General features: G+C 38.6%; 1 protein-coding gene across 3 annotated transcripts in view; it reads left to right on the top strand.

The window, feature by feature from the left end:
• Window positions 1–1,151: 1,151 nt before the first annotated feature.
• Window positions 1,152–14,743, top strand: part of rxylt1 (ribitol xylosyltransferase 1) — a 32,178-nt gene continuing 18,586 nt past the window's right edge. Inside the window, exons 1-3 of one of the 3 annotated variants that reach the window (XM_043709967.1) lie at window positions 1,152–2,889; window positions 11,994–12,079; window positions 13,289–13,603. In XM_043709967.1, the coding sequence (XP_043565902.1) occupies window positions 2,674–2,889; window positions 11,994–12,079; window positions 13,289–13,603 (617 nt within the window). In that variant the 5' untranslated portion in view covers window positions 1,152–2,673. Of the gene's footprint in view, window positions 2,890–11,976; window positions 12,080–13,288; window positions 13,604–14,743 lie in introns of all 3 variants that reach the window. The other 2 variants (XM_043709966.1, XM_043709968.1) reach the window with 2 other exon arrangements.

The raw sequence follows: 14,743 nt of genomic DNA, 5'->3' as shown, positions 1-14,743 counted from the left end.
AACCACTTGGGGCTTACCAAAGAGCTATCTACCAGTCTGATCCCACTCACTTTTGCTTTTACAAAGGAAATCTATTGTCTTAATGGATACTATTAATATTTTGCTGCTTTAATGTAATAAAATATCATAAATGAATTATTAATTCATGCCAAAAACAGAAGTATAGTATAGATTCTAAACATCAGTACAAGAAAATATTACAGGAGGATGAAGGTATGCTGGTCAGATCAACTGATAAGTGCGAAATTGAATTCAATCAGGATAAGTACAAGCTGATACATTTGGACAGACCAAACCAAGCGAATACATGATGGACAGCAGAACCTTGGGGAACATTGGGGATCAGAGGGACCTTGGTGTGTATGTCCACCAGTCCTTTAAAGTAGTAGTGCAGGTAAATAAAATGATGAGGCATATGGGATTCTTGCCTTTATTGGCGGAAGCATAGAATTTAAGAGCAGGGAGGTTATGCTGGAACTGTATAAAGTATCAGTTAAGTCACAGCTAAAGTATTGCGTGCAGTTCTGAAATTATAGAATACGTTATAGGTGGAATGTAGTTGCACTGGAAAGGATGCAGAGGAGGTTTACCAAAATGTTGCCTGGACTGGAGAGTTTTGGTTATGAAGAGAGATTAGATAGACTGGGCTCATTTCCTTGGAAACAGGTGGTTGAGAGAAGACATGATTGAGATATGTAACCTTGTGAGGGACATCGCTGGGTAGACAGGAAGGAACTTTTCCTAATGTTGGAGGATCAATGACTCAGGGCATAGGTTTAAGGTAAGGGAGGTTTAGAGGGAGGAAACAGGGTAGTAGGAATATGAAAGTCGCTGTCTGAAAGGATGGTAGAGGCAGAAACCCCCATAACATTTAAATGTACGATTGTGATACTAAGGCATAGAAGTATTTTGGCCAAGTGCTGAGAAATGGAATTAGAATAGTTAGGTGGTTGTTTTTGACTGGTGCAGACTCAATGGACGGTGTTGTGGACCCTTAAGAATCTATAACAAAAAAACAGAAATTGCTGGAGATACCCAGCAGGTCTGACAACATCTGTAGAGAGAGAGACAGAGAGAGAGAAACAGTTAATGTTGCAAAACTAATATGACTCTTCTTCCAAAGACCAGTGTTTCTAGCACTTTCTGTTTTTATTTTGGATCTCTGGCATCCACAGTAGTTTTTACAAGAGTACACATTGATTTGAAAATGTTACAAAATCAACACAATAAACTCCATCTGAGAAGCTAGTGCTCATTTTACATCTATATTAATCAAATCAGCAGTTATAAGTCCACAAAAGTCTATACATATGCTTATAAAAGTACATTCTTGTCTGTGCTATGCTAACTTGTTCCTGACACTTTGGAGTAAGTCTGATTGGATAATGCCACGAAAATGGTAGGAATGAGGGTCAAGCCTTTTTTAATTGAATGACTTTTCTATTTCATCTGTATTTTCTGCTTTGATTTAATATTTCAAAGCTATTTAGTCTTTACATTGTAATATCGCTTTCTTCCACTGACCTACCAAATTTTTGACAGCAGACCTTTTCTTATTGGGTCAAGCTGGTCTGTCAAAAACTTGGTTCAGTGTCTTTTTTTTGAGCTAAAGGATTTAATCTTTCAATTTGTGTTCAGAGTGGAAGAATATTTGAGTCATTTCTGATTTAGGTATATCGGCAAAAGGAGCAATTTGACTTAATGCATCTGGAATTCGGATCCACGTAAAACATCCTGAGCCACATTTTTCTCCCCTCGTGCCTTTTGCAAATTTACCCTTAGACTTACCAATTTATTGAAAATCTGTCAACTTCTAATTTGCCGCCCCACCACTTCTTTTCTAATTTCATGACAAATTTCTGTCAAATTCTGTTCTCCTGTCTCTTCCAAAGAGCTAAATTCCTTCAGCATACTTGCCTCCTTCTCCAATCTTAATGAACTGTCCTCAATATTGGGAAGGGCTTTTCTCTGCCACCCCCACCCCAACACACACACACACAGATTTTGTCAGACATTTGCTGAAGACTTTTATACTTCCGGAAATACCCCAGGCTTTGACTTATGAGAGATTAGTTAAATTGCCTCTAATCTTGCATTAGACATCTGTCACCTGTCTTCTATGAAGACAATGTTTGTTTTTGCAGCATATGGTTGCATATTGATACTGAGTGAATTCTGAAAACCCACTCTTTGCTCCGTTGGTGGCAGCAGCTGGAGACCACACTTGTCCTCAGCATTTCCGGATTGTGGAGTAGTTATTTGTAGCTCATTGAGCCAAAGCTGTTTTCTTTGGAAAAGAGAATGTTGAGGGGGGATTTGATAGAGGCACTCAAAATCATGAGTAGAGAGTGAGAAACTGTCTCTATTGGCGTCGTCAATAAAATAGCCAATGTGTGAATAACAGCCAATTGGCCAATACACTGGAAGGCAGCCTGCAACTGTGGAGGCTAATCCCAGCTAGGCAAGCAGAGAAGGAAAAAATTGCAAGAAAAGCCTTAAACAGGGGAAGCGTATTTATAATAAATGATGGTTTTTTTCTGTGAAAGTTTCTATTGTTTTGGGAGCAAATATTGTGTTATTAGTACTCCGTAAACACATCTGAGTTTTTCTGCGAGAATCCTTTTGCTCCTAAGATGTTGAGATGGAGACTTTTTTTCATATACTCTGTTAAATATGGATTTGCAGACAGTACCCGTCCATTGCAGATTGTTGAAGAGCAAGATGATTTTCAACACCCAGAACAGGATAATGAGTGGAATCCATGGGAAGAGGATGAAAAGATGGAGAATGCTTTCCAGCATAAAGTTCAGCTACAGGGATTTCAGAAACAAATTTTACAACATCGACCCAGACAGAAGAAGGTGCAGATCTGGGGCAAAGCTGCAATCGGTAAATCCATTTTGAAAATATTTGTTTATGCACATCATTACATCAATGCTGCTTTTTTTTAACTGAGTGTACAAAAAATATTCCAACTAATTTCAAATACTGAGAGAATATATTTTGCAGCAATAGTTCAATTTAGATGCATGCGTTTGGGTGCTGTGCTGAGACCTCCTTTCTGAATAAATTGTCTGAACATCTCTCATAACTTTCAGGAAGGAAGTTGACGTTGTCTTCCATGATAATGGGATTTCAAATCTATGAACTGTGTAATTTTGCACGTTCTGGGCCGAGACTTCTTTATTTTTGCTTAATTTCCTTTGACTGAGCATGTAAACAGGTAGCCCTGCTTTCATGACTCTATAGATGTGGTTAAATCTTACCTAATGTCCTCCATCCACATCTTCCCGACACCACTCACATTTCTCTCTCTGCTGTTTCTTGCTTTCTTTCCCCATTAGTGAGCATGCTATAAGAGATGCATCAAAGAGGCCTGAGATGAGTCATGTAACTTCTTTCTGTCGCTTCTTTATTGCTGGAGATAAGTGTTGAACTTAATTGCAGCCTCCAGCTACTGCTGAGCAAAGAGCAGGTCTCCAGAATTAACTTTGCATCAATAAGTAACCCTATGCTACAAAGCAAACATTGTCTTTGCAAAATACAGGTGACAGATGGTTCCCGTACAAAGGCAATGCTTGAGGCAAGTTAAATAATCTCATTCAGGATACTAAAAGTCTCAATCTGTACAAGTCAGAACATGGAGTATTGCATGAAATATACGTGCAATACTGCACTCTTCTGTTCATCCCGTGACATATTCTGAGTTATGAGCCATTTCTGATCCTATTGCCTATCGTCCCAAATTTAGTGTTGTCAACAATTTAGGCACATTTGCATGTATTTCTGAGCCCAAGCCTTTATGTGGCCACTTGTACGTAAGTAAGTACCAGAATAATCTGGTTTAGCTTGGTGTTGACTTTCTACGTGCTGCTCACAGTTTTAGTCTGTCCTATGTTACGACACGGGGTAAACCCTTCTGCTAATTTGAACCAGACCCACAGAAAAGCTCACCTCGCCTTATAATCTGTTAAAGTATGAGTGACAAAGAACTACAAATATCCCTCTATGCAAAGAAAAAAAATTAACAATTTATTCTTTAACTCCAAGAAATACAAGAACATTAAACAACAACTGTCTACACGGTAATCCTCCTTTGTCTGATCAATTTATCTACCTCCCACTCCTCAACAATATATTGATCCAATAAAACCCCCCGATAAACTTTACAAAAAAACCATCGAATTTCAAAACCAGCCAGTTGTTGCTGTTCGCTTGGTATCTTTGTCTGTACTTCCCAGGGTCTTTTCTTTGGTCTTTTGCTTCATAAATTTTATATGAAAAGGTACCTTTCAGAGACAGGCTCTGCAGGCCATATCTTCGTTGATGCTCTTTGCTGCTTTAGCTAACTGTTCAAAATACCCAATTTTATATACCCCAAAGCATTGGACAGTCTCAGTGGTTTGATGTCATCAAAACATTGAAATTCAAGTTCAGTTGGATTTTGGTATCTTGGGGCATAATTTAAATTGATTGGCCAAATTCAAATTTGTTATATACCATAGCAACGCAGCTCCAGGTATTTGTTTCGTAACGAAATGTTACATTTTTTTACATTTTCCAGCACACTCTGTGTCTCTCTAGGTTCGTGTCAGCTTCCACTCTTCTTAAAGGTACAGTACACACCTACACCTTCATAACATCTTCCCCTCCCCCCCCTTAAGGAAAAAAATGAACTATCATAATGAAAATATGGCTTCTTTTTTTCTCTATTCCTTAAGCACATTACCATGACATACATATGACTTTATTCTAAGTTCATATTAACTTATTCCCATATATAGCTATATATATATATATATATAAACCCTTGAAAAGTTGGTAATCTCATCTATACTTGATCAGTTAAATCCACAATAACGCATCTGCTAATACATTCTTACAACCCACAACATGTATGATTTGTAACTTAAAAGTGTGTAACATAAGACTCCAACAAAATAGTCTCATATTCTTGTCTTTAAAACATTCCAAGAATGTAAGAGGATTGTGATCTGAGTACATTACCATCTCCAACACATTGTTTGTGACATAACCATTAAAAAGTTGTAAGGCCAGTACCAAACTCAATAATCTTTTTTTTTCTCTGGTGGGTATTGAATTTCTTTGAAAAATAACCAACTGGCAGTTCAATTCCATCATCATCTTCCTATGGCAGTACAGCTCCAACTCCTATGTCACTAGCATCAATGACAATTTTGAAAGGTTTCAAAACGTTTGTGTAGCTAAAATTGGTGCAATGGTTAATATTGTTTTTCAATTGTCAAATGCCTTCTGGCATTGTTCTGTCCGTTGAAATTTTGTGTTCTTCAGCAGATCTGTTAATGGTGCCATTACGCTGCTGATATTTGGAACAAACTACAAACTTCTGATAGAATCCACTCAGTCCCAAAAATCGAAGCACTTTTTCCTTCGAGGTTGGTTGCGCAAATTCCTCAATGGCCTTCATCTTTGCATTCCTTGGGGTCAACCTTCCATGACCCATGTTATGTCCCAAGAATGTCACCTCTACTTTTGCGAATTCAATTTTATTTAGCTTCATTAGCAGTTTTGCTCCTCTTAATCAGTCAAAAGAGCTCTACTAACTGTACCATGTAATCTTCACAGGACTCACTAAAGCTCACTACATCGTCCAAATAGACTGCACAGTTTGCTAATCCCACCACAAGTCTGTTCATGAGCTGTTGGAAAAGTGGTGGGTGCATTCTTCATTCCAAAGAGCATCACTTTGAATTGATACAGCCTATTTGGGGTTACAAATGCAGAAATTTCTTTTGCCTTCTCTGATAAAGGTACCTACCAATAACCACACCGTAAGTCCAACTTTGTGATGTAACTGGCTTGTCCAACTTTATCAATACAGTCCTCCAATCTCGGTATTGGGTATGAGTCTGATTTCGTTACAAAGTTGACCTTCCGATAATCCACGCAAAATTGTTGAGGCTCGATAAGTTTGGGAACTAAGACAATCAGCGAACTCCACTCACTCTGACTCGGTTCAATGATATGTTCATTGAGCATGGCCTCCACGTCATTCTGGACCTGTCTGGTTTTGAAAGGATTAAGTCAATAGGGGTGTTATTTTATCAGAACGGTATTCCCTATGTCTACCTCATGCATAATAACATTAGTCCTCCCTATCTTATTCCTACATATGCCTTCATACTGCTGTAACAAACCTTTCCACTGTGTTCTTTGCTCCTGAGACAGATAGTTTACTAACCTATTCTACCCCTCAAGGACGTCCTCATTGTTTAACATATTTTGAAGCATATCAAATTCCACAACATCTGAATTTGATTCCTCACTCCGTGGGGCAGTAACTAATATCTGTTTCTCCAGTGCTTTCAGATAATAACCCTCAGGAATATCCTCTGTCCCTTTTCGGAATAAGCAACAACATATATATCTTATATTGTCTTGGCTTTCTGTTGCAAATCCATTAACCTTTCAGGACTGAATACTTCTGCCTGATCCTCTGTCTGTTCAGGTTTTTCCTGCATCATTACGTCAAACAGGGTGTTCGCTAACTGAACCTCAACTCCTTCATCTTTCTCTTTAGTTTTTGCTTCATGCTGTGACTTATCATAGTGGGATCTTGTTGCTACACAGTCTGGGAAAATACCAGGATACTTTTCTTTTAACTTCTCAGTTTCGGGGTCTTCCTTGGGCTTTTCCACAACACGGGGTGTCACTCCCACCTTGGACCCTGCTAAATCATTCCCAAGAACAAACTGGATTCCTGGAACTGATACTCTGTCAGTCACTCCCACTGTTACTTCCCAGTTCTGAGTTGGCACTCCAACCTGATCTTACATAGGGGAATGCTAAATTTCTGTCAGTTTATCCCACAAATTAACAATCTCTCAGGTAACAGGTCAGAAAGACTGAAAATTCGTTCATCTCTTACTATTAGAGACTGGTTGGATACTTTATCTCTCAAAATTATAACTTCTTGTCCTTCTCTCCCTGTTCTTTCTGAGTAAATTTTACCCACCGAGGCGAATTGTTTTTAGCGATCAGGCACTAACTCCATATCCAGCCCCTGCCTAATCTGTGCACTCTTCTGCAACTCCTTGACTTTTCTTGGGGTTTACTTTACTACTTTCACTAATGCCACTGGCTTAGCTTCTTCTACCATCTCTTTTCCACAGTGCCTTTCTTTAACGACCAGCACTGTGACTTTATGTGTGACTTTACCAAATTGAAAACCTGTGAGGGCTTTCACCTCCTTTCCAATTGGGCTTCTTTTTTAACCTGTGAAAAACACTTATCAGTTTTCTCTACTCTTTGTTTCATAGTGTAGGATCTCCCCTTGTCCCATCTTCTATCCCTCACAGGATGAAATTCTTGCCGGAAGCTTGTCTTATGCACCAACGTGTATTCATCTGCTAACTCTGCTGCTCTTCTCACTTCCTGAACTTTTTGTTCATCCACGTGAATTCTTAATCATCTCTGGAAGTAAGTTTTTAAACTCCTCCAGCAGATTAATCTCTTTTAGAGTCTCATAGGTCTTATCTAGTTTTAAGGTCCGCACCCATCTATCAAAATTACTATGTTTGACTCTTTCAAACTCAACATAGGTCTGACCTGGTTCCTTCTTTATGTTTTTTAACTGCTATCTGTATGCTTCTGGTACCCATTCATAAGCACTTAAAATAGCCTGTTTGACCTCTTCATAATCTCCTGAACCCCCATCTGACAGCTCTGCAAATACCTCACTAGCACTGCCTACTAGTTTAGTCTGAAATAGCATTACCCACAAGTCCTCTGACCACTCCACCTGCATAGTCAATCTTTCAAATGAAATGAAGAAGGTTTTGACATCTTTCTCTTCAAAATGTGGCAGAGTTTTGATATATTTGTAAAGATCACTACCTTCTGTTTTAATCTCCATCCTGTTAACTTGACTTTGTTGATTAAGTCACAACTTCTCAAGTTCAAATTAACTCTCTTTTTCTCTCTATCTTTCTTCTCTCCCTTTGCTCAGCTGAGAACGGTCTTGTTCTTTTTCCTCTCTTTTCTGTCTCTCTTTGCTCAGCTAAGAACCTTCTCTCTTTTTCTTTATCCTCTCTCTCTCTTCTCTCTCTCTCTCTTTCCCTTTGTCTGTCCCTCTTTCCTCTCTCTCTCTCTTTGTTTATCTTCTAACTCCATTTTTCTCAATTGTAATGTAAGTTTTTCTAACTCTACTGAACTTGTCTATTTCTCTGACACACCTAAATGTTTGACTAATTCCCTTACAATTTCAGCTTTACTTTTGTCCTTGGTTAAACCCAATTCTAACCCCTTTGCTAATTCTAAGAGTATGGTCTTTTCTTTTCTTTCTAAACTTTCTTGGCAATTTTGGGAATCATCTTCAAACCCCAGAACCTCTTTAGTAATTTTAAGAGCCATTTCTCTGACTTTTAATTTAACCAACCACAAGTAACCAAAATTAAAGATCTAGGACACTAACCGGCAAGTGTTTAAATCTGCTGGGCGTTATTTTCACACCCCAAATCTATCCAAATCTCAGACTGGATCCGTCTAAACCTGTTCAAATCACAGACGTGAGCCCTCAAACTGTTACAACACTGGGTAAACCCTTCTGCTAATTTGAACCAGACCCACAGAAAAGCTCACCTCGCCTTATAATCTGTTAAAGTATGAGTGACAAAGAACTACAAAAATCCCTCTATGCAAAGAAAAAAATTTAACAATTTATTCTTTAACTCCGAGAAACATAATAACATTAAACAGCAACTATCTACACGGTAATCCTCCTTTGTATGATCAATTTATCTACCTCCCACTCCACAACAATATATTGATCTGATAAACCCCCTCCCCCTCCCCCGATAAACTTTATAAATAGCAATCAAATTTCAAAACCAGCCAGTTGTCGCTGTTCCCTTGGTATCTTCGTCTATACTTCCCTGGGTCTATTTTTCGGTGTTCTGCTTCACAAATTTTATATGAAAAGATATCTTTCAGAGAGAGGCTGTGCAGGCCATATCTTTGTTGGTGTTCTTTGCCACTCTAGCTAACTGTTCACAATACCTAATTTTATATACCCCAAAACATTGGACAGTCTCATTGGTTTGATGTCACCAAAACATTGAACTTCAAATTCGATTGGATTTTGGTATCTTGGGGCATCATTTAAATTGATTGGCCAAATTCGAATTTGTTGTGTATCATAGCAACACAGCTCCAGTTATTTGTTTCACAACCAAATTTACCATTTAAAATTTTTCAGCACACTCTGTGCCTCTCTAGGTTCGTGCCAGCTTCCACTCTCTCTTAAAGGCACAGTACACGCCTACATCTGCAAACATATTGCAAGAATGGCAATGGAAAGCCCTTTTTTATTCTATATGTTCTATATTTCATCTTAAATCCTGCCTTTATTTATATGTCAACATACCATTGACCGGAAACTTAACTGAACTAAAAAAAAACAAAGAACTGCGAATGCTGGAAATCAGAAACAAAGACAGAAATTGCTGGAAAAACTCAGCAGGTCTGTCAACGTCTGTGGAGAGAAAGCAGAGCCAATGCCTGGGGTCCAGTGATCTTTCAGAACTGGACAAGCCATCTAAGTTCTGTGGCTGTCAGAGGCTGTGAATTATGCAATAGATTATTCACCCACAGCCACCACAGCCTGTCTATCATCTACAAGGTAAAAGTCAGGAATGTGATGAAACACTCTCCACTTGGTTAGATGGGAATGGCTCATAGAAGCTTAATACCATTCAGGGCAAACAGCCTGTTTGTACCCCATCCATCACCTTCTATATTCACTTCCTCCATTACAGTGGCAGTATTGTGTACTACCTTTGAAATGAACTGCATCAACTCACCAAGGGTTTTCAAACTCTTCACCCTTTTAATCCATACCCTTTTACCACCTACCACCTGGAAGTACAAGGGCAGTAGACATATAGAAGCACTGCTAAAGTTCCTCTCAAGCCGATGCTGATCTGACTTGGAACTATATCTCCATCTCTTCACTGTTGCTGAATCAGAATCCTGGAATTCCTTTCCTAACAGTGTAGGAGGGACAGGATGTTTGGTGGGGAAATTGAATTTGCACTCCAGGTTGTCTCACCTCTCCTTCCTCTGATTCAAGCTTTTGCTGATTATGTGACACAAAGCAGAGATATGGGAAGCCTCCAACCTCATTCAGTATATTACCAGCCTGTGGGACTGTTTAGAATTATAAATATTCTGCCCTCCTCTGTCTGTTTGAAAATACATCTGATGCTCCCCAATGGCCTCTACAAGCTCATCTTGTGAGTTGCTGAGGTGTGCTTACCAAACAGTTCTTGGTCAAATTCTTAATCCATTTTATGTTAACTAATAGGACCAGGAGTAGGCCATTCAGCCCCTTAAGCCTATTCCATCACTCAGTAAGATTATTGCTGATCTGTGGCCTAACTTCATATACCTGACTTTGGCATATGTCCCCTAATGTCTTTGCTTAACAAAAGCCTATCTCAACTTTAAAATTAACATCTGATCTAGCATCAACTGTTGTTTGTAGAAGAGAGTTTCAAATTTCTGCCTCCTTTTTTGTATAAAAGTGTTTCCTAACATCTCTCCTGAACGGCCTGGCCATAATTTTTAGACTATGCCCCAAGTTCTAGATTCTCCAACCAGTGGTCATAATTTGTCTTTACCTACCGTCTTTTCCTGTTAATATCTTGAAGACTTCAATCAGATTGCCACTTAACATTCTAAATTCTAGAGAAATCAGACCTAATTTGCAAAGCCTCTTCTCATAACATGAACCCTGAAGAATAAATATCATTCTTTTAAACTTAAATTGTACTTTGTCCAAGACCAGCATATCCTGCCTGAGGTTCTCACAGCATTTCAAGTGGGGTCTAACCAGGAGTACACCTCAGTTGAAATGGTATTGGGGATACTACTAAAAAAAATTAAAATGGACAGCACTGTGGCTCAGTGGTTAGCACTGCTGCCTCACAGCGTCAGGGACCCGGGTTCGATTCCAGCCTTGGCAACTGTCTGTGTGGAGTTTGCACATTCTCCCTGTGTCTGCCTGGGTTTCCTCTGGGTATTCCAGTTTCTTCCTACAGTCCAAAGATGTGCAAGTTAGGTGAATGGCTATGCAAAAATTGCTCATGGTGTTCAGGGACATATAGGTTTGGTGGATTAGGCAGGGGAAATGTAGAGTAATAAGGTAGAGGTATGGGTTACTGTTCGGAAGGTCACTGTGGACTTGTTGGGCCAAATGGCTTGTATCCACACTACAAGGATTCTAGTTCAGCCCTGGCTTAGTGAGATAAAAATGGATCAAATTCAGCTCTTGAGCACTACACAACAAACCTAACTGCAAGTACAGGCAGAGGAATGTCAAATGAAGGTACAGTTGGATTATGATGATGACGCTGTCCAATGCTACTGTGAAATCTTCACTATGAAAGCTGACAAAAGATTGTCTTGGCAAGGAATCTGGAACTATCCAGTATCGACAGGATAAACCCAAGCAGTACTGTGCACCTCTGAATGCAAAAGAATTGCCAAGAAAACAAATCATATTTTGAAGGATTCTGAGTTATATGGTACATTTAAAGGACAAATGTATGGTTCCCTGGGTTCTGATTAAATTGCTTGTTTTTGGACTCTGATGGCTAGAAGGGATTCTTGATCCAGTTCTCAGTGCTTATGAACCCACTGCATTAATCTGATACCATCACTATTCAAAATCATCAACATACTGACTTAAAGAAAAGTTAACTGTTGAAGTTTCTTCTTATACTTAAGAGTTTGTACCATAGAGGATTGGAATAAGGTACAAGTCCTATTTTAAGAATTTGCCAATATTTATACATCACTTTTGTATCCGTAGAAACAATAATGTCATTTAAGAATGTCTTTCTGAAGTCAATGGTTTATATGCCTGGTGCTGACACTGTTGCATAATACCTGGCTTTCAGTTCTACAGCTCTAAACTCTTCCTCATTAAAATAGGGCTTTATCTCTGGCAGCATATACTTGGTGGCCAGCTTACACCAAATGATGTGACAGCTCACTGGAGAGAAGGGCAACTGAAGGCTGGAAATTTACATTTTAGGTAAACTTTACTATCACATGAACTGGATCTTGTTCTGCATAATGGAGTGAATTTTACCCAAAGCAAATTTGAAGCTATAGTTAGGGACTAACTTTCAATATTGTCTTTCCTAATGCCTTAATCTATGCCATACCAAAAGTTATTAATTTTACACCACATTTGTACTTTGTAGTGACGACTTATTCAATAACACGCAATGGTTTTAGTTTATGGATAGTGAATAGAAGGCAGGAAGGAGATAGGCAGTGGACCTGTATTCAGCTATTAAAAATCTGTAATAAAATGTAATACTGCCAGGGAACTTTGAACAATAAATCTAATTCCTGTTGTCAAAAAGAGATTTAGAACTAATTCAGGGAATTATAAATTATCTTGCTGTCAGTAGCAGGAAAGATACTTACATTTTTGCTCAAAAATCTAGATTGCATTGTTTGAAAGTGTGTTATGTTAAACTACTTCTCTCTTTCCACCTTGCTTCATGTTCTTTAAATTCCTATCTTTCACTCCATCCATGTAATTGAGAATTATTTTAAGCATTGTTAACACTGTGGTGAAATGCTAAATGGGTTTGGAGTTACAGGATGACTTTTCAGAATTTAGCATATTCTTGGGGAAGTAGATAAATATTTTTGTACCTAACATACTTTATAATAATAAAAATAATTTAGTTCTTGTCACAAGTTAATTAAATTATTACTTGAATCCTCCTTGGGGAAGGGAATGATGAGGAGGGATATGGTAGTGGTGTTCAAGATTATGTGGTGTTTTGCAGAGAACGTTTTTCCTGTAATAATAGGGCTGGTAATAGAGGATATGGATTAAAATCGGCCACAAAAGAACCCAAGAGGAGATGAAGAGTTTTTTTATTAGCCCAGGGAGTTATGATTTAAGAGGTAACAGAAATAAATCCAATAGCAACTTTTAAAAGGGAATTAGTATCCTGGAATAGGAAAGTTAAAACAGGGTTATGACATAGAGCAGGGAAGGATTATTCAGCGAACTCTTTAATCGATTTTTCCTCAGTGCTTAATGATTTCATAATTTGTTGAACAGTACATTGCCCCAGATTGATAATGAAATGTGAATACTTTTCCTAATTGTTAAATTGATCTCTTGCTGTAAGCAATTTTCAACAGTACAATAGGAAGGGATATGCTGTTTTGCTTATTTAATTTTATTTTTGTTTCTTTTTACTTTATTTTTCTTCAGTTTCTACACTGGTCCTTCAGCAGTCCCTGGAAATATCCCACTAGATACTGAGAATGTGGTGCTTGTGCTAAATGGCAGGGAAGAAGGAAAGATCAAGTTTGCCACCCAGTGGTTGCATTATGTACAGACACTCCTCCAGACACACAAACTTCAACATGTCGCTGTAGTTCTCCTTGGCAATGAGCAGTGTGAAAATGGCTGGATTGAACCCTACCTCAAAAAACACGGAGGATTTATTGATTTGATTTTTCTGGTGTATGACAGCCCTTGGGTAAATGAGGAGGATGTTTATCAGTGGCCACTGGGAGTGGCAACGTAAGTACATTGTTAGCTTATGGTATGTTGCTCAGTTCCTGAGTGTACCTGCTTTATATTTCTTTATCATTTTGTAAGCTTTGTTTTACTTATGTGCTAGAGTTAGCGACACAATTTGGAAAAAGATTGCTTCAGATTTCAAATATACTTTGACTCAGTGCTACGTCTCAAATTGTTCACTGTTGCTCATTTCATCCAGTTAAATATTAGGAAGATTAAAGCTATCAGCTTTGGTTGTCATCACAAACTCCATTCTCTAGCCAATGATTCCATCCCTGAACCAGACTGTTTCACCTTTGGTGTCTTATCTGACTTCGCCATAGCTTCTAATCATGTTCATAACCATCACCAAAACTATCTGCTTCCACCTCCATGACATTGCCTGAGTCAGCCAGCCTAGGCTTATCTGAAACCCTCATCTGTGTTTTTGTAACCTCTTGATTTGACTATTCCAGTGCTCTCCTGACTGGCCTCCATAACCTTGAACTCATCCAGAGCTCTGCAGCTTATATCAAGTGTTGTGTCGCAGCCATGCTTATATTTGTTGACATCTATTGATTCCTGGTCAAGAAACTCCTCAATCTAAAATACTCATCCTTGTTTTCAAATTCCTCTCAATCTCTTTTACCTGTTCCATTCCTGTAACAGAGATCTCTCCACTTCATCAGATCTGGCCTTTCCAGCATCCCTGCTTATAATTGCTTCTGCATTGATGACTACACCATCTTCTATCTAGCTTTGAAGCTATGAAATTCTGTCCTTAAATCTGTGTGTCTCTTTCTCTCTCTCTCCTCTCACTTTAAATCTTTTATTGTCTTCCAAGAATTTGAATTGGAGGAGAGGGTGTTCCTTATTACAAAGATCAATATTATACGCTTGTCATATCTGCCAGCATGAGTTTGTTTCACGGTTCAAATTTATTCTGTGTTGCCCCTTCCTTGCCCAATAGAAGATCGACCTTCCTCAACAATTCAAGTTTTCTTATTTACTACCTACTGAGGCCCCCACTACTTGTTTGTGTTTTCAAAAACATGCTTATCACCAGCCATCAGCTTTGTGCCTTCACCTACACCCGATCATCCTGATCCTGCTCAGTGTCCACTCTTTTTGTAAAGTACACAGATATTTGCATGAATGCTT

Source organism: Chiloscyllium plagiosum, chromosome 19, assembly GCF_004010195.1.
Source record: "Chiloscyllium plagiosum isolate BGI_BamShark_2017 chromosome 19, ASM401019v2, whole genome shotgun sequence".
Classification (NCBI taxonomy): domain Eukaryota; kingdom Metazoa; phylum Chordata; class Chondrichthyes; order Orectolobiformes; family Hemiscylliidae; genus Chiloscyllium; species Chiloscyllium plagiosum.
Note: the sequence above shows the minus strand (reverse complement) of the source record. Positions and strands in the feature narration are given on the sequence as shown.